General features: G+C 41.7%; 1 protein-coding gene across 8 annotated transcripts in view; it reads right to left on the bottom strand.

Moving 5' to 3' along the window:
• CLYBL (citramalyl-CoA lyase) overlaps positions 1-25,577 on the bottom strand; it is a 274,133-nt gene that overhangs the window by 27,248 nt on the left and 221,308 nt on the right. For 4 of the 8 annotated variants that reach the window (XR_004626791.1, XR_004626792.1, XM_034665425.1 and 1 more), the window contains exon 8: positions 10,443-10,562. Coding sequence is in view for 5 of the 8 variants with exons in the window: in XM_034665425.1 (XP_034521316.1) it covers positions 10,467-10,562 (96 nt within the window). In the remaining 3 variants the exon portion in view is untranslated. Of the gene's footprint in view, positions 1-8,264; positions 10,563-21,427; positions 21,540-25,577 lie in introns of those variants that run through there. The other 4 variants (XM_034665421.1, XM_034665426.1, XR_004626793.1 and 1 more) reach the window with 3 other exon arrangements.

The raw sequence follows: 25,577 nt of genomic DNA, 5'->3' as shown, positions 1-25,577 counted from the left end.
TAAAGCCCAGGCACCCACACTAAGGGCTCAAATAATCACATCCTTACTTGTCTACTCACAAGTGTATCTGCGGCAAAGAGATGCGAGGCTGAAACCTCTCCATGAATAAGTCAGGAAACAGACAGATCCAAGTTTGGTATTTAGATTAGAAATACAAGTGAAAGAAGAAACATTACCATCAGAAATGTGCATCTCTAAAGATTCATTTGAAAGTTTTGAAAAAAAGTAAAGCTCATGCCCTGGGGCTTCTGGGAGTATGTACAAAATACAATAATTAAATTAAGTCCAGCAGTTAAAATTCCTCATAAAAAGAAAAAGCTGGAGCGCTTCCCAATGGGGAATGCTTGACTTAAAAGAAAGGTTTTACTCTGTGGCCTGAAGGTCAACAAACTGGGACTCTGTGGGAATGTATAAAATTTCTTAAAGGGTTCTTCGGTCTTTGTTTTGTTGAAAGAAAATAAAAGAGTAAAAAGGGACAAGTTTTGAAAATTCAAAAAATGAAGGTGCAGTCTTAAAATCATCATGATTTTTATAAATGCAGCACCGGAGGCTATGAAAACACAGTCTTTTCTGAGTACTAATCTAACACATATGCTCTTTGAGAAGGAAGGAAAAAGACCAATGGCTCCGTTTGAACAAACCATTTTAAAATGTGCTCATTTTTAGAGGCAGTGCATGCAAATTCATGGCCCATTCATTTGCTACTTATTTTGGAAATATTTACCTTAAGTATTCTCATAAATATATTTCACAATTTAAAATTCCTTAGATGACACAAAGACTAATTGATTTTTTTAAAGGTTTTTACAAAGCAAAGTTGTAAAAAATTATTTTGGGGGGGTCACATCCTTAGTTATCTAAAATGGAATGTTTATCATAATTTGAAAATATCTGTTTTTATAAATAATCACTTATTGCTACCTCTCTAGTAATGTTCCCCTCCCCACCCCCAAAAAGAATATGGTTAAGAATACGTTAGAAGTCAAATTTCATGTCCTTGAACTGTGTCACTTGTAAATATCATGAATTTCAGGCTGCATACTCAAATAATTTCCTCTAAAACATAAAGAACCAGTAATTCGGGATCCCTATCTTTATTGCTTAAATAGAATCTGACTGTTGCCTTTGCATTAGGTCAGCATGACCAAATGCAGGACATTAGGAATAGCAGTTTTGGCAGCAATATTTAATTTACTGAATAATTAGCAGCCTCACTGGCATTTCTACTTTGATTCCCAAAGTACAATATTAGCTGTCCTCTGCACTCGGGCTCTCTGCAGTAAAATGGGCTAATATACTTCCTGTGCCAAGTTCACAGTAAATGAAGGACTATGGAGCAGCCTGCAAGCAGCTTGCGATTGAAGATGCTAGATTTACTTCCAAAACATGGACACAGAATTAGAAAAAAATTTTTTTTACCCCATTTTGTTTTCTTTCCTGTATTTGTTGATTTTGCATTTGGAATGGCAAGGGGAGGAAGGGAAGTGAGACTCTAAGGAAAAGGGAAGTGGAAGCAGGCCAACAGCAGACACAGGGACTAGAGAGGGGAGATGAGACAGAGAATGAAGGGCACGGAGGAGGGCTGAAGCAGTGAGGCCAGAGCCAAGACGAGGCCCAGAGAGCTAACACGGCTTGGTGAGTACACTCTCTGTCTTTGAGGGCTACATCCTGCTCCTTCATCCCTCCACTGGGATTCCTTTCTTTAGACCACCCAAGACATCCTCCAGCCACTTAGACCAGTCCTCAGTGGGCAGTCACGCAAAAGTTTGGTCTAGGTGGTGATCCAGGGCCTACAGGAGCCAGGGGCCATGGAGGCCCACTTCAAGGTGGCATTTGCCTGGTGGTGGAGCTTCCTGACTGCGTCTGATGACCAGCTGTTTCAGTTGTGATGGGCTCAAGTATCTTTGCTAGGTCAGGCATTGTGTCTGAGGGAGGCAGTCATTGAAAACGAGGTTGCAGGGGCCCCTGGCTGGCTCTGTCGGTGGAGTGTGTGATTCTTGATCTTGCGGTTCCGAATTCAAGCCCCATGCTGGGCATGGAGCCTACTTAAAAAAAAAAAAAATAAATGAAAAAGAGGTTTCAGCTGTTTTCTCATTGTTTCAAAAAATTTATTTGGAGCTTCCTTAGTGGGGAACTTAATGTAAAACCAGAAATCTGAGGAGTTCTTGTGTGTGGAGCTGTGTGGTTTTAGTTTGAGACATTCATTGTAGGCTTGGTTTTGCCAGCTGTGTGACCTTGAGCAAGTCCACTGAAAAGGCCAATATTTGCACAACTCCAGGAGGCACACTCACATTGCATTTTTTCTATGGGAATGGAGCCCCCTTCAGCCAGGAATCGGTACTGCATAATCTTCCGGAGCTCCGGTGTCCTCTACAAAATCAGGGTGGTTGGAAAGAATGATAACATGTATTTGTAGTCAGAACAGCTCTATAGTGAGAGCAATTTCCATGGTCCAGGAATGGGACTAGGAGGTTCTGAACAACAACAAGAGAGCCACAAAGCTCCCCTGGAATGTGCATGGCTGTTGGGAGTGTGCCACTACGCCCAGCATGTCCAGGGATCGGTCCCACCAATATGTTCTCCTGTGAGGACATACCCTTCACCGGCCAATAAAAGCGAATAAGAAAATGGGGTTCACTTGATAGAAATTCATTTTCCAGCCAGCTTTGCTGCAGGGGTGGGGGTGGGGTTCCTGTCCTGGACTGCAGCCCAGGTTCAGCACCGGGATGGAAATTATTTAACCTTTCCTGAATGCCTGCTGTGCACCAAACCAAGCATGATGCTAGTACTTTTTAAAAAGTACCTTATTTATTTATTTATATTTATTTGGCATTCATTCTTCTTTAAAGATTATTTTTTTAAATCGTGGTAAAATCTACACATCACCGGATGCAGGCTGCCTTGAAAAGGCTGAGACTCTGGGCAGCTGTCTGCAGCTGAGGCAGATGCTGAAGGAGGAGCTGACAGCTGGAGGCTGTCTGCTGACCCCCCTGTCCCCGGCCCGGCCAGCTGAGCGAGCGAGTGGGGACGGTGGAAGGGGCACCCGGGTGGTACATTTCCATGCCACTGTCTCCTCACAGCAATGCTTAGAGTTAGGTATTATTATTCTAGTTGAAGAAACTGATACTCCGAGGGAATAAATGACTTGTCTGAATGTAACACAACCTGGTCATCGGAAAGCCAGGATTAGAACCTAAGTGTCTGATGGAGGAAAGACTCTGTTCCTAATTCGAATGAACACGCTTGTAGCAAACTCTTTTTAGGGGTGAGAGATGAGCAGGAGAGGGATGTGGGGATGCATGACAATGTCCAGTATTCAGGGCATCCACACTCTTTGGGGGACACACACACAGAACAGCAGCCATCTGATCCAGTGCAATGGAAGGACTGGGGAGGGTCAGCAAGTCATCTGTGGGGAGTTGGGGAGACCTCACAGATGTGACCTGCAAGGTATGTCTTGAAGAATGGCTAGGAATTTGTTGGGTGTGACGGAGAGGAAGGGGTTGCAGCTTATGCATAGGCTTTGCAGAAGAGGGTCAGGAGATGCAGCTAGTCCTAGTCTGGCCCCAAGTGGCCTGAGTCCTTTGGCAGAGGTGATGTGGCACTGGTGTGGAAATGCCAGTGGGGCTGCCGGCTGTGGGAGCTCCCTCAAGCCAGACTGGGAGATGCATCACAGAGTTCCTCCCCACCCCGGCCCCCCAGAAGTTACTGCATGAATTCCAGTCCCTGGAGATCCACTGGAGGAAATGGGGGTGCTCCTTTCCTCATTTGGGAGTTCGGGTTATTAACACAGTTTTCCTGGAGAATCTAAGCCAGAAATTCATGTTAGTTTTTACGTTCTTCCCTCCATGGAACTCAAAAGAGCCCATTAAAAAAAAAAAAAATTAAGCCACATGCCTAGAGTGTGTAGTCTTCTGAAGAAACTCTCCACCACAAGGCTATCTGAAATGGAATGTTCATTTTTCTCTTGATTCTTTTACTGTGTCTGAATAACTAAGGCAATTTACTCATTGTTTCAAAACAAAACAGAACCCAGCCAAACCAGCTATGTGGCATTAGGTAGACAAAAAAAAAAAAAAAAAAAAAAAAAAATCCAGTTTCTTGTGACTGAATTTCTCCCCTATCAGCTCTTTCACAACATGTAATGAAGGGAATCTTGAAAATTCTTTCCAGGGTTTAGACTAATCTCTGGGACCAGTTTTCTATATGTTTACATGTTGCACACACAGTGTGAGAAATTGATTTTGACCAATGGAGAAGTCTAACATAGTTACAGGGCTCCCTCTAGGTCAATAGGCACAGGTGATCGAAGGTGAGTTTTCTATTCTTTCTGATAAATAGAAAACTTTGTCTTTGACTTAAGGTTCAGCATTTAAACCAAGGGAACTTCCTTGGCTCTTGAACAAGAGCTCATACTGGAGAAAGGCACCTCCGGTTGGCCAAATTCTGTCCTAAGCCGAAGCACAGCTTTCCAATTCCCTGTGTACGGCCAAGGGGAGAATGGGACAAGAATGAGTGTTTGTTCCCTTAATAAGTCTGACAGGCTGTCTACAAACTGACTTTACTCTTCAGACTGCAGGCAGGACTTCCGGCTTCAGAACTGCAGCCTGGCGGAGCTCCCAGAGACCAAAAGAGGAGGGGAGAAGGAGATAAAGTAGGTGAAAAAAGTGGCTGGTTTTCCAAGCATATGGTGTGCAGTTTTTCAAATGTTTTAAATTCTTAATCCGCACCTCTCTTGTTACTATCACTGCTGTAGTCAATGGCACTTTTGGTTGCGGCATTTGACATTATTTTACGCCTTTGCTCTCCCTTTGACTTCACACAAGAGCGTTTTAATTTTGAAAGAAAAGTGCATCCGGAACCAGTCCTACGACTTCCATACTAGCTAGCTGTTTGGCACTGGGTCAGGCTCAACAGATGTTTGTTGAATGAATAAACGAATGAATGGATCCTCTCAAAAAAGTTCAGAGAAATCTTTACTTTCGGGAAAGTTTTCTTGTTTCTGTTTTGTTTTGTTTTTAAACTCGTTATTATCACTTATGGTATCCTCTATGGATTTGAGGGGAAATTGGCAAAGTTGGTTTTTGAATCTTTTGAAGAAACTCAAGCAAAAAGCAATCTAAAATGGAATGCTCATTTTTCTCTTGATTCTAATACCGTGTTAGAATATCGTGGGAAATTCAACTCAATGACTAAAAGCAGGGGGGCCCGAATCCTCCGCAGGTCCCTCTGGCCACGAATCCGGATTCGAGCCTGACAGACTAAGGGCGCAGGGGTCTGGTCAAGGAGATCTGGGCCCGGGAGATGCGCCAGTCTCTTGCAGGGTCCCTAGGGCTCGTCCTTGCGCCGGGCCCAGGCGCTAACTTCGGGGCTGGAGGGACATAGCGGCTGGCCAGTCCTCAGGGCAGGCGCGAGGACCCCGCGCAGGTGTCGGGCCTGTGCGCGGGGTGCGCCAGGGGTGCTGGGGGCCTGGGAGACCCGAGAGAGACGTTATTGTTACACTGTAACGAGTCTGATTAACATGCTCCTGACACTTTCCCTTAGTTTCTCGGGCTCCTAGCAACAGCTCACAAAGGCGCGGGATTGTCCCGGGCTCCACGGGGACACGGGGCAGCCTTTGATCTGCCACCATTACAGCGGGGCTGCGCCACAGGCTCGCGGGCTCCGGGCGGCCCGCGGCGGGCGGGCGGGCGAGCGGGGCCCGCAAGTCCCGGCCCACTGGGCTCCTCCGATCCAGGCCGCCCCGCCGGGAAGGGACGGCGCGCCTCGGGAGAGCGCGCGCGGTGCCTCTGGGGCCGCCAGTATCCGCGTCCAGGTGCCCTCGCGCGCCGCCGGCCGCTCTCGGTCCTCGGGAAGCGAGGGCGGCGGGGAATGCCCGCTCCGCGTGTTCCGGCCCCGCAGGCGCACGTCCTTGCGACGGGGCGCGCTGCCCAGGCTCGCCGAGCCCTTCCCGTCGGAAGAAGCAAACACCGAGCCGTTCACTTAAAAATTTAAAAAGGAAGGGCGCGAGCGACAAATCCCTTGTTTTTTACAAGACTTGTAAACAGTTTTTGTTTTTTGATTTTTTAAATAAAAAAATCTGCAGGCTTCAGTCCGCTTAGCTGGAACGGGGTCGGATCGACAGCAAAGGACCACAAAAGGCGCTAACGACGATTTCAGTTCCTTTCCAAACACATCACTTTATGTCGTTGGCAATTCTTAACCGATTCGGAAGGAAATATGCTGCCATATAATTGCTGGAATGTAAACAAACTACCACTACCAACATCCACAATCACCCATCACAGTACAGCAAAAAGCTGCCCGGTACCACGGCGCAAGCCTTCAGGTACTAAGTTAGGTATTTTAAAGTTTTCTTTGCCATTTTGTTCGCTCTCTTCGCCCCCCACCCCCGCCCTGATTTAAAAGCGCGAAAAGGAAGATTAAAGTTTTAACATTTAAGTGTTGAGCTGTTCTAATTACTTTCCTCCACTTTCCCCCGAAATTGCAAGGTGAAAACCTCGCGGGGGAGGGTCTCTGGGCTGGGAGGACCGTGTCCCGGAGCCTGGGGCATAAACTCCGCGGTGACAGACCGGTTCCGTGCCCCTCCCCGGCATTAATATGCACAAGATCCTGCTGGTAATCTTATAACCTGTTTTGTAGGATCAATTGCCTTCCAAGTACTAGAGATAAAAATAAAAACAAAAACGGACGACAGTTAGCTTTCCAAGGTGAACGGAAACCATAAAACCAGAACGTCCTTCAAATTAAAAAGCATGTATTCTTTTTTTATCCTCTTAAGACATCGTTAGAAAATATAATGTCTCCAGCGAAGGTCAGTTTTCCCAACAAGGGCAGAACTATTCAGGGGTTGATGTGTTAAAGATGGTAACGGGTATATTTTAGAAAAGAAAAAAAAAACAACAACAACAAAACAAAAACCACAAACCTACATGGTCTGTTCCATTTGCCCAGCAAAATATGGCAAGCAACGAGCTACTTTCAAATTCAAATAGGAGGCGGTGACGGTGAAGTCTTCTTGAGGCAGCTTTTCCTAGCCTGTCCCTGGAGAAGCAGACCTAAGGGCAGCCAGCGGTTCAATACTTGGAAATCTGAAGGGAACTGCACCCAGATGCCCGGGAAATTCCCAACTTGCGCTCACAGACAGTGCCTGACTCCACTGGAGTTTCCCCTCACCATTTCAATAAAACATGATTGTACTGATATAATCCTCTATACATTAAAATGAGGTTGTCACAGATTGTCATTAAGACCTCAGTAAAACAATGAAGACATTATTGGGCACCCCCCCTCAGGCAAGGTATTAGGGGAATAAAACAATCTACACCACACGGGTCCTATTGAGATTAATGAAAAAATTATGCAAAAAAAAATCTCAATTTCATTTTCCCGTGACAGGGCTTTGCATACATACAGTCAGTCCTGCCCTGCACCTGATGATTTATTAAACTAATCTACAGTGATCACCACTGATGTTCTCAACTCAATCTTGTCCTGGCTCATTTTCTAAGTAATTGTTTCTCATTAGTTCTGATAATGTTTTAATAGTGTTACCCATAATTTAGCCCCCAAGAATTAATAACAAGGGGGTGATATGGCGAAGCAGCTTGTGATGAGCTACACAAAATATAAACAGGTATGGTTTTTAATTAATCAAATGGCTGCGATCTCCTCTTCTTGTAGTCCATTGCTAGCTGGAGGAATTCCCCAGGATCTCTGACCCTAACTAAATCCTCTTCTGGGGCCCTCGTTTAGGGTTTCTATTCAGAGTGGATCAGAGCAGACTGGTCCAGATTTTTGGCTCTAGTGGGTCCTAGTCTCACGATTTTACCATAATTGGGAACACAGGGTTACGAGGAAGATCATAAATGCGACATCTGGGTGTCAGGTAAAGATGTGGTAACCAGTCAGTCCCACATTGTAGGGGATCTAGGAATCCACGGGTCTGTTGGTGATGGGGGTGGGGAGTCCTAGCCACGTCCAGGCTCTCAGCACCACTCAGAGACCTTACTAAATGGACTGCTTTTCCCGAGGTCCCAGTGCTTCCACCCTGGCATCTGAGGTTTCCTCAGAGGGAGGGCTTGGCTCTCGGTGAGCCCCTGGCCTGAGGAGGTCTACCTTAGGGTTTGGGGGCTGCCTCTGTAACTGGGGTGGAGAGATGTCTGCCCTTTCATCCTGTCAAAGCCTCCACCGGTTAACTGCACCAACACACAAGAATGGGAAAGGGCAGTTGGGTTGAAGTGGGGGATGCCTGTAGGGAATAAAGAAGGAAGGCTTTTATTTTCTTCTTGTAAGACAGGCACAGTGTAGGCTAGTTCTAACACCCTGAGGAGGAGGTGTGTGTAAGGGACAGGTCAGGATAAGATGAGGCCTCCCTTTGCTTTCTGCCTTCTGAGCAGTCCCCCTGTGTCTGTGTGTTCTGAGCAGAGGGGTCTGAACCAGGTCTACCGTCTTGGATCACCCCAGTGCACACCTGGCTGCCAGCCTACGACACACAGCTGCGACAACAGTGGTGGTGGTGGGTGCTGCCTCTCCTGTGACTGCTGCCTGCTGCCCCTATCTGCAGGCCTGAAGCCCAGTCTGATGGGAGGCCAGTCTTCCCACATTGGCTGAGATGCCATCCTCCTCCTTCCAGCCGCTCCATGTGAGGATGGGGCTAGCTTCTACCTTCCTTTCCAGCTAACTTGGGGGCAGCACAGGACGACCAAGGTGAAAAGTGACAATGCTCTCATGAGGGGCTAGAGAGAGGGGTGCACAGAGGAGAGGAGACCCACCACCAACGCAGGCCAGGACCCCAGCTTAGCACATCCCATCCCCATTTAAGAGCTGTCTACTCAGATCCCAGGTCTGGGATTATTAGTTGGTGTTTCAAGAATGTGTTTCCTCAGAACCATCCTGCCTGGATCCAGTTCCTTCCCTGCCTGCCTGTCAGAACTGAATCATCCCCTTCCTTCAGTGCACTGGGTGGGCGGGTGTTGCAGGACGGTGTGTGGGCCTCTCCCACTCTGCTTGAGTTCCATGGCGTCTTTCCTTGTATAACCTTCAACTCTACTTCCCTCTCAACTTCCTGTAGGAACTGGAAGAGGCAGGGGCAGAGTAGACCCCTGGCTGGCCATACAGTAGGGGCCACGGAGGAAATAAACAACAAGGGTGTAGGAGGGGTGAAAAATGAAAATAAAAAAACAACTGTTTTCTATTTACAAATTTAAATAAACAGAACAGCCTTCCCCGCGGTGTTTGTCTAAGAGTAGCAGCTTTGCTGCTGTGTAGGTCATGAAAAGGTTGGTGTAGAGTTTAAAACTTCCCATTCTGTTAATTTCTTAAAGAACAGTCGTCCAGAGTCTCAACACAAAAGCTCATGATTTAATGAGGAGCTGAAACAAAATCTCTGATTGTTGGTGTTTCAAATTTCATTGGCGTCCTCTGGCAAACACAAGTTGATCCTTCCCAGCTTCAATACCCTTTAGCCTTCAGTATAAGAGCACACGCTGAATAGGGAAGAATGGCTGGTTGTTATGTTTATTTACCCTTCCTACAAGCTGGGTTAACCTCTTCAAAACAGCTTTACTAAGCCCGTTAACCACACCGCCCATATGACCTGCAGCAGCATCTCTAATGTGATGCAAATCTCGCAGGGGACCATATGCACCAGCTCTGCCGCATTGTGTCTTCTTAGAGGCTACAAGTTTATTGCTGAGGGGGGCCCTGTCCCGGCCATACATTTACAGGGGGATGTGGCCTCAATGGCAAACAGTTAAATGGGGAAATTAAGGGAGAGAATGGATGGTCTTGCGTTTCTGCACATTTTTTTTTTAATTGCTGGTAACTGTTGACCCAAAGCATTCACCCAGGATGAGGGCTTTCATAGTTCTCACCTACCCATTCAAATGTATGGCTGTTTCATTTTGGGAGATGGAGGTTAAGAGAAATCAGTTTTGAAGATTTATTTTTAGAAGCTATCCGATACTTAACTTTTCTATGCCATCTCTCATTTTATCAGATTTCTAGTGAAATAAACATAACCCCTTCATTTAATGACTATTTTTTAAGACTGGCCTTAAATTATTTACAGTGTCGAGTAATGAACAATGTGGGAAACATCTAACGTGAGAAATGTGAAGGGAGCATACATATTCGAGAAAGATCTGTTTCATTAAAAACCTCACATCCCTCCAGCCCATCTCTCTCCACTATTTTACCTTCCCGTGAAATCATAAGTGCATATTTGTAACACATTAATGAGCAATAAAGTCATAAGCTTGGAACCAAAAAGGAAGAAGTTCATTTTTAGAGGAATAACTGGCCAGTGAGATAACACACACACACAAATCGTGATTAACATGAACTGTAAATGGGAGAAAGGTTCCAATCTGGCATACTAACAAGTTGCCTTGAGTATTATGGTTTGTCTTTAAGAAACCCACTGTATATGTTCAGCCCACCTGATGAGAGCTTCATTTAACAGATCATTTTTCCTTGATGGATGTGGCAAGCGTAACAATGTTCTGGGCTTGCTTCAGTAATGGCATGTCGATCATACTCCCTTGGAAAGTAAAGGCTCCCTGGAAAACAGAGAATACAAACTTCCTGAAAGAATGTTCAGAAATTATAGGCTTCCTTTCTGTGCATACTTGTACAACAAGAACATTTTAGAGTCTACCTGAATTACATTGGCTTTCCTACCCAACTTTTGAGAAAGCCAAAGTAAATTACAGGGGAAAGATTTATTTTTTCCTCCTAAAGAGGGGGGAAAAAAAACCCTTCAGCTTTTTAATGGAGGGGAAAAACATCACACAGAAGGTATTTGAAACTGTTCATTTAACTCTTGAAATCAAGCAGAAAACAACTATGGAAGGAAAATGCAAATACTTCCTTACATAGTTTTTAAAATATTGCATAGAACTTTAGAAATAGCAATATACTCTGGTAACTGATTGTTGTTTGAAAAAATAACTGTATGATCAGGTTAATGGCAAAATGCTTCCTTTTTGTAATATAATTGAGGGTAACACTATCATGTGATGAGAAAATGAAGGTAGGATTGTACTCAATAAAGAGAGATTCCTCTGTTGGTACAGATGTGCAGAAGAGGACTAGAGTGACAAGGGACATGAGCCTGTAACAAAGAAGTCACAGGTCTGTTGAATGGTGAGTCTGGAAAGAATTTGAGATCTCCTGGTTTATCCCCATTTTATGGATAAACTTCTTCAAATACCTATTGAATGTGTCACGTGATCTAGGTCCTGTTCTAGATGAGGAAACTGAGGCCCAGAGTAGTTAAGTGATTTTCTAAGGTCACGTGACTAGTTGAAGTTAGAGTTGGAGTTAATTCTTGGGTATCGGAACCTCAAGCCTTTATCAGAAACCCCCATATTAAGGTAACAAGGTAGTGTCTTTACTGCATCAGAAAAAGAAAAATTAACTGGTCAGAATGCAGTATGCGTAGAATCTGAAGCTAATGTCTGGTTATTTACATTCTTTTAATCACTTCTTGCTGTTTACAATCACAGCTCTTCTTACTTCTCTTTCCTTCCACCCATTGGCAAGGATGCTGGTAGATGGGAGCAATCATAATCCTTGCTGATGGTCCATCTGTATATACTGCTGCCCATTTCTGATCTCAAAAATACCACCTCTTGACAGACAATGTTGTCATTACTCAAAAGTTCTGGGATGGGTCTCCTGGTTTCTCTGAAAACCCTTATCTCCCACAATTACAAGAGTTACACATAGAATGGAGATTTTAAAAAGTGGCAGGGGATCCTTAGCAATGACTCTGGAATTTATTTTTCAATCAAGAGAGATTTAAAAGGCACTGGGATTAGAGTTTTCTCCAGTGGGTACCTAACATTCTCGGCCTTAGAATGATAAATCTGATTCACATGAGCACCTGTGCTGGCCTAAAATCCTGGACCTGAAGTCATTTTCCAACCCTCTCATTTTACTATTTATATTTCTAGATGGACTTTTGCCTAATTTCAATCAGCCTAGAGAGAATTTTGGTCATCCCTGTGACCATGATGAATTTTATGAATTCAGTTAGAAGTTCCAAGGATGTTCTGTGGGTTAGCATAGCATGTGAAATCAGGGTGGGGGACTCACGCTGTTTTACAAGGCAATAGTCTAGTTTTCTTATTGGAGTAAATGATGAAGACCAAAGGCCTCCTGGTTATCCACCCACCAAGTGGATTATGGCCCTGTAAAACAGCACATCTGTCCTGCTAAGGTTTAAATAATAGGCTGGAGAGATGAAATTAGAATAGATGCACATGAAATCAAAACGATGCACAGAGAATCAAAATGATGGCCTTGGGTTTATGCCATGTTTCCCAAATCTGTTTTGGGTTCCACGTGCACATCAAAGATGCAAAATATTTCATGGAGATCATTTCTTTCTTTTACAGTGGCAGAGTTTGCTTGGCTTCCTTCATTAAGCCTAAGCTGAAAAACAAAGTTCAACATCTATAATATGGTTGGGGTTTTTAACATAAGGATCTACATGTGAAATGTGAACGGGTCTGCTGGTTAGGATTTAGAAAAATGCAGTTTGTCAAATGTTACTTGGATTTGTGGGGAGGGTTTGAAACAGTCCTTAATGAATGATTAGAGATAAGTTTCCATTTTACAGCCCAGTGCTTTCCTGAGAAATTGGCATACCATTTCAAAAAGTATAGAGAACCTCCATCAGCTGGAAGATTCAGACTATAATTTGGTTTAAAATGCCTTTAAATAGTAACTTATTCACAGTTAACTACCTTAACAACCAGGACTACAACAACAATAATAGCTATAATTTTTTGAGCAGTTGCTAGATCAGGGACTGCGCCAGAGACTTGACATGCTTTATTTCATGTAATGCTTGTAACACCACTATTAGGTAGATACTATTATGCAACCCTATTAAAAATTTCTTTAAAAAAATTCTTTTTAATTGTGGCAAAAACACATAGCCTAAAATTTATCACCTTAACCATTCTGACATGTACACTTTAGTAATGTTAAGTATATTTGCATTGTTATGCAACAGATCTCCAGAAATGTTTCATCCTCCAGAACTGAAACTCTGTACCCATTAAACAATTTACTCCCCACCCCCTCTCTGGAAGTCCCTGGCAGCCACCATTCTATTTTGTTTCTGTTAAACGTTTTGTACCTATCCTCATTTTATAACTGAGGGAACTGGGGCACAAAGGACTTAAACTTACACATGCCTGCCCTGTAGCTACTGAGTATGGAACTGGGATAAACGCTAGTTCTAGCTGATCCAAAGGGTGTGCTCCAGGCTTATACGCTAGGCTTATAGATTGAAAAGTGTTTTTTCTTTTCTTTTTAAAGATTTTATTTATTTATTTGAAATAGAGAGAGAGAGAAAGAGCATGAGCTGAGGGAGAGGCAGGGGGAGAGGGAGAAGCAGAATCCCTGCTGAGCAGGGAGCCCAGTGCGGGGCTCCATCCCAGGACCCTGGGATTGTGACCTGAGCCGAAGGTGGATACTTAACCAACTGAGCCACCCAGGCACCCCGAGATTGAAAAGTGTTTTCTGAGTGGGTTTCCTGACCAACTGGATCAGAATCATCTGAGGGGGACACTAGGGGACGTGGCTTGTTAAAATGCATATAGGGCCCCATCCTATACGGTTTGATGCAGAAGGCTGGGGGTGGAGGGTTGGCCAGGAATCATCTCAGGATTCTAAAGCACATTCAAGTTGGAGCTGTTCTGTGTTTTAGCTCCCCTGCTTAGAAATAATTAGGCTGACTTTGATATGGATCCGACCTGATCCTTGCCCTCTAGGAGCAGTGTGCTGGAGGAGACAGGAAAGAAAAGCAGGTGCCATAAAATGCAACAAGAATTAGAAAAAGGGCCAGTGTGATGAGCGCAGAGAGATCTGATGGTCTGGAATGAGTGCCCTTCTTGTGCACTCAGGGTCACTTTTGCCAGTTCGTACTGTTTACGTGGATATGATACTGTGTTCCTAGCGCATATCATGCATTCCTGGCTAGAGCTGCCATGGAGCTCTGTACGCAATGGGCTCTTATTCAACTGTTATCTATTGAGTTATTTATTGTAGTAAATCACTGGTCAATCACTTTGGCATATTTTACTATACACATATTTAGGGTTTCAGACTCCTGGAAGTGAAGGGCAACATCATCTTAGCATACGTGTTATCCATATACCAAAGAAAACAATTACTCTTAGGCTATAGTTTTTCTAACAACTCAGTTATTGCCCGTTGGTAAGACAAACATTGAGATAACATGAATTCTGCCAGACCTGGAAGTTCTCAGGAGTGAATGTGACTTACAGTTTAATAGCAGAAGTCGTGATGATGGTGGTGGTGGTGGTGATGACAATAGTAATCATCCATAGGAAACATTAAGAGGAAATATTCATATATTTTACATTTCTGGCACTTAATACTTGAGAATTTTTTCTCTAGAGTACTAAAAGGATAATTTACTAGAAACACAAATTGATCTAATTCTTTCCCTACTCTTTAGTTTTCAAATAATGTCTCCGAGCACTCAGGGAGTTCTCTCTGGCATTCCAGAGATGGTGGTGCTCTGTTGGCACAAATGTTAGAGCTGTCATAGTCCTTCTTTTGTAGGGTGACATTCCTCTTGTAGGACTCTAAGCCTAATGCCCGGTGAAATATTTACCTCACAGCAGTTCTCAGTGAATTCTTAAAACTTCTGTCAGCATTGACCATTAGGAAATTTCTCTTCTGGATCTTTGTTGTGCCGTCTATTTGCTCAAATCTTGCAGGCCCAGCATGGCCTGTGATGAGCTCTTCCTTACTCACAAAATCAGCTGCTCCTCCCTACTCAAAAAAGGGGGAGGATGATACTCCACTGAGGTATTCTGATGGACACTTTCATTCTTCTTTTCCATTTTTCACCCCATCACCCTGGAGAGTCCTTGGATAGGCCCTAGGATAGCCCTTGGTCACCCCATGATTTGGTTATAACATTCTTTTTAAGGATGTTAGTTTGGGTGCCAGGCACCCACAGCTCAGTGGGGAGGTCTCACTGAGAGACTGTGGGGATGCTGACTGCGGAGTTGCCCCTTCCTAACTGGGATCATGTTGTGATCTTTCTAAAACACTGGATAGTATCATCCATTTGCTTAAACCTGGCTTTGGCTCCCTTTGGACTTACAAAATCAAATGCAATCTCCTTAGCAGAGATCCCAGGACTCCCCACGAGGAAATGAGACCCTGCGTCTGCTCTCAACCTTGTCTCCTGCCAGCCCACCCACACCCACTCACACTCTTCCTTACCTCTTCTGTATGCTCTGTTCTTTGCTTTCAAGGACATTTCCCTGTCTGTCCTGTAAATTCCTCATCCTTCAAACTGTCAGAAGATGTCAGGTCTATTAAGTGTTTCTAGAATTCCCTGGTAGGGCTAATTTCTCCTTCCTTTTTTTCTTTTTTTAAAAGTAAACTTGAAAAAGGCGGTAGAGAATGCGACTCTTAATTTTGGGGTCGTGAGCTCAAGCCCTACATTGGGCATAGAGATTACTTTAAAAAAAAGTCACGTGCTCTACTGCCTGAGCCAGCCAGGTGCCCCTCTTCTTCCTTTCTCTGTATAGCCTCCCACTACAGCCCTTGTCACACTCCACTGTAATGATTTGTTTACACTGCTGTCTTTCTCACTAAGCTGTGAGACCCTTGAGGAAGGGGCCATGTCTCATGTATCTTTGAATCCCCAGAACCCATGAATTAACATGGTTTGGAATGGAGTTTGGCTCTTTTGTGGGGCTCGAGTTGGGTGGCTCAGGAAGATGCTATCTATCTTACCTATCTCCTCTCCTTCCTCTGCAAGCATCTTTCTGTGCCACTTGATCTTTCCCTGGTCTGGTAATACTGATCAGTTGGCTAACACTCACTGAGCCTCCAGTAGGACACAGTGACTTTCCCTAACAAATGTGATGCTGGGTTGGGGTCATTTAACTCATGCAAGTGACTTAACAGTTATTAAGTGCAAGCAAGTCTGTCACATTTGTGGTTCATAAGGACTGAGGAGCTACAGAGAAACAGGGCCATGAAAATGGAGGTAGTTTGGCCAGAGAAGGGCTCTGAGGAACAGGTAGATTTCAAGTCAGGTTTAGAAGGTCAGGGATGCCAAAGGAACAAGAGAGGGGTGGGGGATACTGGGAACGGCACGTAGAGACACACCAGTGGGGTTGGTTTTCTCTGTTCTGCAGAAGCCCTCTGTGCCTCTGGTCACCAGTGATTCAATAGATCAAGCAAAATGAAGGAACACAGTATGAGATACTGCATCTTTCTATGGCTGAATGGGATTCTCTAGGATCTAGAGAAAGGGAGCCTGATCCAGCCTATATTAATACGGATGATTGCTGGTTCTGTTACTCATTAGCTGCTTAACTTTCCTTAAGCAGGAAAGACTTAGCTTCTGCTTGACGAAGTTGGACAGGAACCCACTGGAATCCCTCTGTTCTTGTTACATGCCCTGGTGGACCCAATACTTGCTCCTTCCAGGACCCTGAGGGGAAGAGGTTGAACAACCTGTTTCCTTTCCTTTATTCTGGGCATTCTCCCTCTGTCTAAGGGTGGTCTGGGGATCCAACAATAGGAAGGCTAAGACTTGGCCTGGTCCAGCTTTGCTTCTGAGTGGGACCATCATAGATGGGTTGACCTGGGCACCAGGGGGAGGAGGCTGAAGGTAGGGGATGTTCATTCTCCCCTGAGGAGGAAATATAGATTCCCTCAGCAACTACAGCTTAGGCTCTAGTCAGCAACAGACCTTAGTAATGCCTGGAATATTTATTTCCAAACTGAGAATTGGAGAGGTACAATCTTATTAGGAAGACCCATTGCCAGAAAAAGAGATTCATCTAATAGTACTTTATGATTTTACAAAATATTTCAAAGACATCTTCTCACTTGCAGGAGGTAGGGCATGGTAATTTCTGTTTTACAAACGCAAATACTGCAGTTCAGATTTAGTTAACCTTTTAAAGGAACTTATGGGAAGGATAGGACTAGAATCTAAGGTTTATCACCCCAAATCCCAAACTCTTCCCCCTATTTGGTGTACTCCAAGGTATGACGGGTAACAGTTCTATGTGAGATCATTAGAGAAAAAAATTTAAATTAAAAAAATTTTAAAAGATTTATTTATTTATTTATTTGACAGAGAGAGAGAGCGCCAGCGAGAGAGGAACACAAGCAGGGGGAGTGGGAGAGGAAGAAACAGGCTCATAGCGGAGGAGCCTGATGTGGGGCTTGATCCCATAACTCCGGGATCACGCCCTGAGCCGAAGGCAGACGCTTAACGACTGCGCCACCCAGGCACCCCTTAAATGTAAAAAATTTTTAAATATATATTTATTTTACAGGATACTGTATATTTAAAAATTTTATTTTGACGTGATTTACAAAAAATAACCACCATATCTAAACTGTTATTTCAGAGGTATTATTACTTAGGATGAGGCTGAAAAAAAATGATATATAGGTAAGGTACAGATAAACAAATGTGTGAAAATGTAATTTTATTTCATTTTATTGTTTAAGATTTTATTTATTTATTTGAGAGACAGAGAGAGAGAGTGTGTGTGAGCACAGGGGGCAGGGAAGGAGCAGAGGGAGAGGGACAAGCAGACTCTGTGCTGAGCGTGGAGCCCAATGCAGGGCTCCATCTCATGACCCCGAGATCACCACCTGAGCTGAAATCAAGAGTTGGACACTCAACTGACTGAGCCACCCAGGCACCCTGAAAATGTAATTTTAATAACTGAATTCGGGAACAGAAATATAACATGCTTCCATCCTGAGTTTCTACTTGACAGATTTTACTATAATTATTATATCAGAAATACTGAATGATATTTTCAGTGAGAAAAAAATCAATAATAAATATGTGAATGACATTTTAAGTCCTCAAAAAACCTAAAGCACTTGTAAGAAGGACTAAAGGAGATGATGCTTGATCCTTGTATATGCTTCTCAGTATCAGGAACCCTCTGCTTTATAGATAAACATTTTTAAAAATTGCCATTAAGAGTGTAAAAGAATATTTCTGAAGACTGGGAAATAGAGAACACATTTTTCTTATTTTAACCCTTAAGTTGTAGTGATAATTTGATGGGTATTTTAATAATATTTTGAATTAAAATTCAATAGCCAATTACTGCTATGGCCAGAGAGTTCCAAATGCTAACGTAGCTCCACATGAATTTCTTTTTTTTTTTTTTAAGATTTTATTTATTTATTTGACAGAGATAGAGACAGCCAGCGAGAGAGGGAACACAAACAGAGGGAGTGGGAGAGGAAGAAGCAGGCTCACAGCAGAGGAGCCTGATGTGGGACTCGATCCCATAACGCCGGGATCACGCCCTGAGCCGAAGGCAGACGCTTAACCGCTGTGCCACCCAAGCGCCCCTCCACATGAATTTCTAAAAGTTCAACTGAAGCCATTCAACACAGTCAACAATCCACATTGGGCTGATGTGTCATTACTACTAGCACTGAAATTCTGACAGATGACATTCCATGGCCTTTGATGGGGAAGACTTTTAAATGATTCCTAAGAATGTAATAGTTGGAATGGGGGTTAGTTTTGTACCAAACTGGGGAATGCAGTGACAACTCAGCCTGTTGAACTGTTGGGAAGGCCCCTCAGCCCCTGCCTCAGACATGGCCTCAGGAGGGGTGTAGGTCATGGGGTGTGGGGGATCCTGCATCCTGGGCAACCTATCAGATTTATTTTCCAATTTCTGAAAGGTAAAAAAGCTTGAAGAAGCTCCTTTTTTATCCTTCCCATCTTTTCCCCTGTAGCTCTTTGACTGTAAAAACTCAGAGCACAGAACAATGAATGGGATACGAAAGGCAGGGCCCTGGTCCAGGGCAGTTCCACTGGCCAAGTCAGTAGTGGCCCAAGAGGACACCAAGGATTACCTGTCTAAGGAGCCCCTCTGTGACTTTCCACCAAACAGAAATAGGCATGGGCATTCTGAGGGGTATTCCGTAGGTTGCAGCTGAGACAAACAGTACACGCAGATACATACATAGAAAGGGTCTTGCTTCTCTAGGTTTCTCCCATTTAAGGCACCTTGATGCAGAGGTTAGGAATATGGGCTTTGAGGTTGGCTACACCTTGAATCCAAGCTCTGCTTTTTCCTAGCTGTGTGTGATACACAGTGAACAATGTTTTATTTTTCTGAGCCTCAGTTTCTTCACCTGTAAAATGGGGATGAAAATCCCTCCCTTACAGAATTGTTGTGAGAATTAAATAAAATAATGTATCCAATGGCCTGTCACAGAACAGGCTCTCAGTCCATGGGAGCTGCAACTGCTAACCCCACTACCCTTCCTGTCACCACCACCATGACTAGTCCCCTGACACTGCTGCCACGATCACTAACAGTGCTGTCACCTCTACCTGACTGCTGTCATCACCACCATGATCACTGTTGTTATTGCCAGTGCTAGTGTTAGCCAGAGATGATTTAATTCCATTTCTCATAGAAAGATGCAGTGAGAAGCATAGTATTTGAATTATAACAGGATTTTATGATTTCAGAGTAGCTTTAAGGGTTCTGGGGGGTATCAACATTTTTTTTTTAAGACTTATTTATTTGAGAGAGAGAGAGTGAGAGAGAGCGCGTGTGAGCACACAAGCGGGGGAGTGGCAGGCAGAGGGAGAAGCAGGCTCCCAGCTGAGCAGGGAGCCCGATGCGGGGCTGGATCCTAGGACCCTGGGATCATGACCTGAACCGAAGGCAGATGCTTAACTGACTGAGCCACCCAGATGCCCTGAGACATCAACATTCTTGAAGATGCAATCAGTAGAGGCCAACTCATGCCTAAAGCTTCCAGCCCCCTCTAAACTATAAATCATAGATAGAATTGTCCCTTTAAGAAACTAGATTCAGATGCTATATATAATTTGACACAGCATCAGTATTTGAAGACAAATAAATTTAAAAGAATTTAAAAGCTTAGAATATCAGCTGAGGAGACAGCAATCAAATGCAGGTGATCTGAAATTGGGAGCATCGCTTACACTGGCAGTAAAACAGAGGACAGTGTTTCCAGCGACAAAGAGCAGGAGAATGAAGAGCAGCAAAGACACTAGCAAAGACACATGGCCTGATGGATTTATAAAAAGGAGGAAATTCCTTGGGATGTGGAAATTGAGTGAATGTAAAATGGGATTCATTAACATTTTGCTTTTTAAAAAGGAAGCATGAAATCATTTAAGCTTTAGCTCTGCACAGAAAATAGAAACACTTGTGTTATCCACTGGTAAGATTATTTGGGGACTTTACCAACAGTTTTAGGAAGTGGGAGGAGAACAGAAGAAACAGTGGAAGGCTTGCAAGATGAATTTGGCAGGGAAGACAGAGGTGGCTGGATAGTAGGGAGGAGAGCAGAGGTGAATGTCTGGGTCAATTATGCTAATACATGACCAGTCCTGAGTTGTCTACTTGCCCAGATGGAGGATCTCAGTGGATCAGAGCCATCCTTACTTCACAAACAGATAGGGAGACCAAAGGTGCCTTCGTTTTGAAAATTCTTCTCAGAGCCCACGAAATGTAGGCTGCAAGATTTATCTTTGAAAAATATTCAGGCAGAATGATCAGATAGGGACAGACAAATCTTTATTTTAAATATCTTTTGATAAGGGAATTGGGAAAAAGTAGGCCATGTAGAAAGCTACCTACTGAGGTGAGACAATTGGATTTATAAGCATATTGTAATTTAAAGGAGTTTCCACATTTGCTAGCACATTAGATGTTGTACTTAATTTTCTGGGTTTTTTTTATAGCTTTACTGAGGTATAATTTGCATACCATAAAATCTGCCCATTGTTAAGTGTATAATTGGTTGATTTTTAGGAATTATATAGAGTTCTGCAGCTATCACCTTCCACTCCGGTTTTTTTTAAACCAGAAATCTTATTTGAAAATATTTTTAACACTGAGTTAAATGCAACATTATTTATATTTATATTTATTTATATTTATATATATATTTATATATATTTATAAAACAATAAACATTTTAATTTAATTTAGAATATTTCATGTCAAATTTAAGCTGGATTACCTATGAAAAACGCAGAGGATGTAAGTCATTTTAAAAGCAGTTTGCAGCTAAGAGCAATAATGTTAAACATCTTCTATTTTATACACCATAGGCTTATTCTTTCTTTGGAAAACACATCTAAATGAACTAACATTAGCTCAAAGTCACTATAAATTTTAAAAATTTATTAAAATGTAACTAATGAACAATGATAAAATAATTGGTGAAAATATTTTTTCAATTATTCTAGAAGGAAACAAAAGGTCAATATGTTATAAACTGTTAAAAGTAGAGCGAGTAATTTCTTTTTGGCACTGTCAGAAATTTAGAAACCAGTTAGCCAAACAGTATTTACTAAATGCATATAGTATACCTATTTCTGTCCAAGATGCTGCAGGGAGGTATGATTCAGTAGACAGAATTCTTTACTCTCTAGGGTAGTGGTGAGAAATTTCCCTACTTTCTTTTCCTTCAGGCCCACTAACCTAAAATGAAAAAAAAAAAAAAAAGAATTACAGAAACTCCTGATTTATATTTTTTAATAAATTAAAAATTCCATTTGCCTGCTTTTAATATAAAAAGAATTACAAAATTCTTTAATAAGTACAACAAAAAATTCAAAGAATGCGCTGAACTTCTTATAATCAGCTAAATGAGAGAAGGCAACGGATAGTGGTGGGGTGTGGAGATGACGTGGGGGGAAGGAAGATAAAGAGGAAATAAGTAAAAACTCATGGAAAGGAAAACGAGGAAGGAACAGTAAAAGCCATACAGAGAAACACACAACCAGACCCACACATACAAAAAGGGAGAAATATTCTAGGAGGAAAAAAGAGAGAAGATGTCCAAAAAGTAAAACCACCCTTTCATGGCCCATGTTTGGATCTTGCTATGAAAGAGACTGAAAGCCATGGCGTGTTTGTGCAACTACAGGTGTAAGTGAGACACAGGACATGGGGAACCTGTCCTTCGAGCAAGATGAAACAGAGCTCGGGGCTAGATATGGCCTCTCTGCCAAAGGCTCCCAGTCTAGCTCGGAGAATTTCTGATCTACGCTGAGAGATCGAACGAATGATGACTAATAAAACAGAGCAGGGTTTGCAGTCATCAGAGCCAAGAAGTCTTTCTGGGGCAGGACAGAATTGAGAAGGAGGGCGCGATGTGGGGAATAATAGCAGGGAGGGTTGGGAAGGCACACATATAACTCTGTGCTCTTTCCCTCCTCATCAGTTTCTGCTCATGCAAGAAAAAAAAATGTGTATGACTAAGAAAAAGATACTAATCTGAACTAACCAAATTCACATTTTGTGACTGAACAGTTTTAAAGCTCTATCTAGTTTTGGTCATTAGTGTGGGGTTCACTGTGATCCAAGTGAAACCACATTTATGCTAACTGTTCATATCTTTATTTACAAAGTTAGCCCTGAATGCAGTAGGGGCTCTATCACCACCTTGGCTGTGAGTGACCACAGGTAACTTCTAAACCCTTCTTGAGTCTCAGTGTCTTAAGCTGTCAACTGAAAGGATTTAACTGGAAGATTTCTGAGATTTTATCCAACTAAAAGAAAGATATTTTTAATTGAAATTAAGCAAAAAAAAAAAATCCTGAGAATATAAATCAGAACAGAAATACTTTGATTAAAATATCCCTAAGAACGTATTATAAATTAAGGACGAAGCAAACAACTTTAGAAAACATCAGATTTAACCTACAATACAATTTCTCATCCTCTAGTACTGAACCATTTGCCACCAAAACTATGTCAAATAGGATATATTAGCCCTAGAATTGTATTGCTTTACTTTAAATGTTTAGAAATCTGAAATTTGTTGCTAATCAGATCAACCTTGAAGTCTTCATTGGCAGACTCTCAGCTTTTTAACGAATTTAACTTTTTAAAGTCAAAATTATGGCATATAGTTCTAAAAATAATAAATGAACAAGCAAATAAAGGGAGAAATGTAATAACCGACCATCTCAAAGTAGAGTTGTGTTCCTTCAGTTTTCATTTTCACTAGAAATCACTCGGTTCTGATTTTAGAATTCCTGCTTACAAATAAAGGCGGAAAGGCTGTGGGTGGTGGGATACATGGGTGTGGGAGGGTACATTGTTGTCTATTAGTGGAATCAACCCTTTCAGCCGACAAAGACAACAACCAAATCTTTAGATGGTTTATTTGATCTGCGTGAAAGAGTGGCAGTGGGATTTCTGGCACTTGAATAAGCGGAAACAATATTTTTGGCTAGAGAGACTTCTGAGTTCTCTCAGGGAGCCTTCTAGAAGGCCATCTGGCCCAAACAGTATTTCTTTTGTAAAGCCCTGCATTTGGAAACACAAATGAAAGGTGTATGAGCAGCAATCAGATACCTATGAAAATAATTTGCTTTCAATACTTGGGGGGGGGTTATTATTCTTTGTAATTCTCTAGATGAAAAGATTTACATGAGGGAAAAAGCCCCTCTTTCTTTATTAAGATATAAATTCCCAGTTTATATTCCAGTAGAGGATTTGCTTATTAATGTAAACTTATTAATTTGCTCTATGGTTTTCTCACGAGTAAAATTAGAATGTTTCAGTGATATTTATTGTTGATATTGATATTGTTTTATCAAGTAATGACCTTGTTTTTGACCTTTATAATTGTTAACTGAACCTAGATTTTAAAGATGAACATTTCCCCTTCCTTGGTCTTTAGCTAGCTTGTGAAGCTGTAACAAATAAAAAAATATTGAAAAAGTTAAACGAAATCATTCCAAAACCAAATTATAATGATATGAGTAAAACTGAAAATGAAGCAAAGCTGTATCTGTAGTCAGATATTGCAGAAATCAGGAATATTCTAGCAAAGTTACCTTTAAAATCTATCTCATGTAATATACTTTGCTATTCTTTTGCATTTTCTGTTAGAGTCTCCACATAGAAAGAAATACTAAATTCTTATATTAAGGTATCTTCGGATTACTGATCAATTATTTCCTTTAGTTGTTATTTTTGCCCAAGAAGAAATGAATACAAAAAGAGAAAAAATGAGCACTGAGTTTATAACAGAGACTTGAAAAAATATACTGTATCATAATACATGAATGTATATATATTGCACAAATATTTATATAGACATATGTAAGCTATAGTTTCCACTGATATATATATATACTAATATTAACTAAATATTTGCTTGAGATGTTTTCATTTCAGTTACCCAATTTTCATACTGTACACAATTTTAAGTTGATAAAAAAAGAACTCTAAAAATCACATTTTTAAGAAGCAATACTAAATTCAGTTCTGAATTTCCAAATAGTGGAATCACCAAATAGTGGAATCACCACTGTTACAGAACACTGTTACAGAAAAGATATCAAAATAAAATTAACCTTTAGGAAAATCTTCTATAGGTTTAAAATAAATCACATGGAAAGTGATTTATCCTGGCTAAAGTTTCTATCAAATAATTTGAAGCTAAAATTATTAAAGACATGCAGTTTGTATCTCAAAATGTATTTTTCTGGAAGAATGGGAGAAAAACTCAAGTTTGATGAATATTGCGGATATATATCTCACAACTGATGTCAGCTAAGTTTGACATCAGGAGTTATGGGAATTAAAATAGGAGTTAGAGTATGTGAAGTGTTAGCTTTTTACAACAGATTTTAATAAGAGAAGATGACCTTGGTTCCTTAATGTCAATCTATAGCCTAATTCTTATTAGTGGGGACTATTGTGCCAGGCAAAATGCTTTTGCCTGTAAATATCTATAGTTTCCTGAAACAAAGCAGTCACAAGTATCATTATCTGCCAAACAGTGACAGATTATATGAGCAGATTATTATTTCTTAATGTAAAGTATTTTTCACCTGACATTAGACTAAGGGGCATCAGATTTTATCTTAATAACTTCTAATTAAAATGAAATAACTACTAATTAAAATGAAACAAAAAATTCTGTGACACCAAAGACAGTTCTCCAATAATTTATCTACTTTGTGATCTAAGTATTCCCACAAATTTTATTTAGAAGGAACAGAAAAAAAAGGTACAACTTTTATTTTTGATAATAATTAGTTATTACAATACTGTTATTGCTATTATTGTTATTATTATTATACAACAATACTAATTATTATCACTGTAGAAAACACAAAGGACCCAGCATTACCTGTGAACTTCAGCTACACCTCTGGTCTTAGGGCAGAATATAATTTAAGATGGGAGCAGAAGTAGAGAAAAGCAAAAATATATAATTCTGCCTTCTTGGGTCATTTCTACTTAAAAACATTACTTGAGTGAAATTTTCACCGGAGGGGGAAAAAAGGTCTTTGGGAAATTTGTAACTGTCTCTCTAGGACACAAACTACCAGTTTACCATCGTTGAGAGAGTCACCTGTGCTTTGGACAAAGTATCCGAGGGTGTATGTTTTCATCAGCGATTCACATTCGAAATAAAACAGATTAGATGTTTGTTGGAAGCAATAGTTTATACAATTGAGCAACCTATTTATACTAAATCTTTACAAACAGAAC

This window comes from Ailuropoda melanoleuca, chromosome 7 (genome assembly GCF_002007445.2).
Source record: "Ailuropoda melanoleuca isolate Jingjing chromosome 7, ASM200744v2, whole genome shotgun sequence".
Lineage (NCBI taxonomy): Eukaryota > Metazoa > Chordata > Mammalia > Carnivora > Ursidae > Ailuropoda > Ailuropoda melanoleuca.
This window is presented reverse-complemented; position numbering and strand designations above follow the sequence as displayed.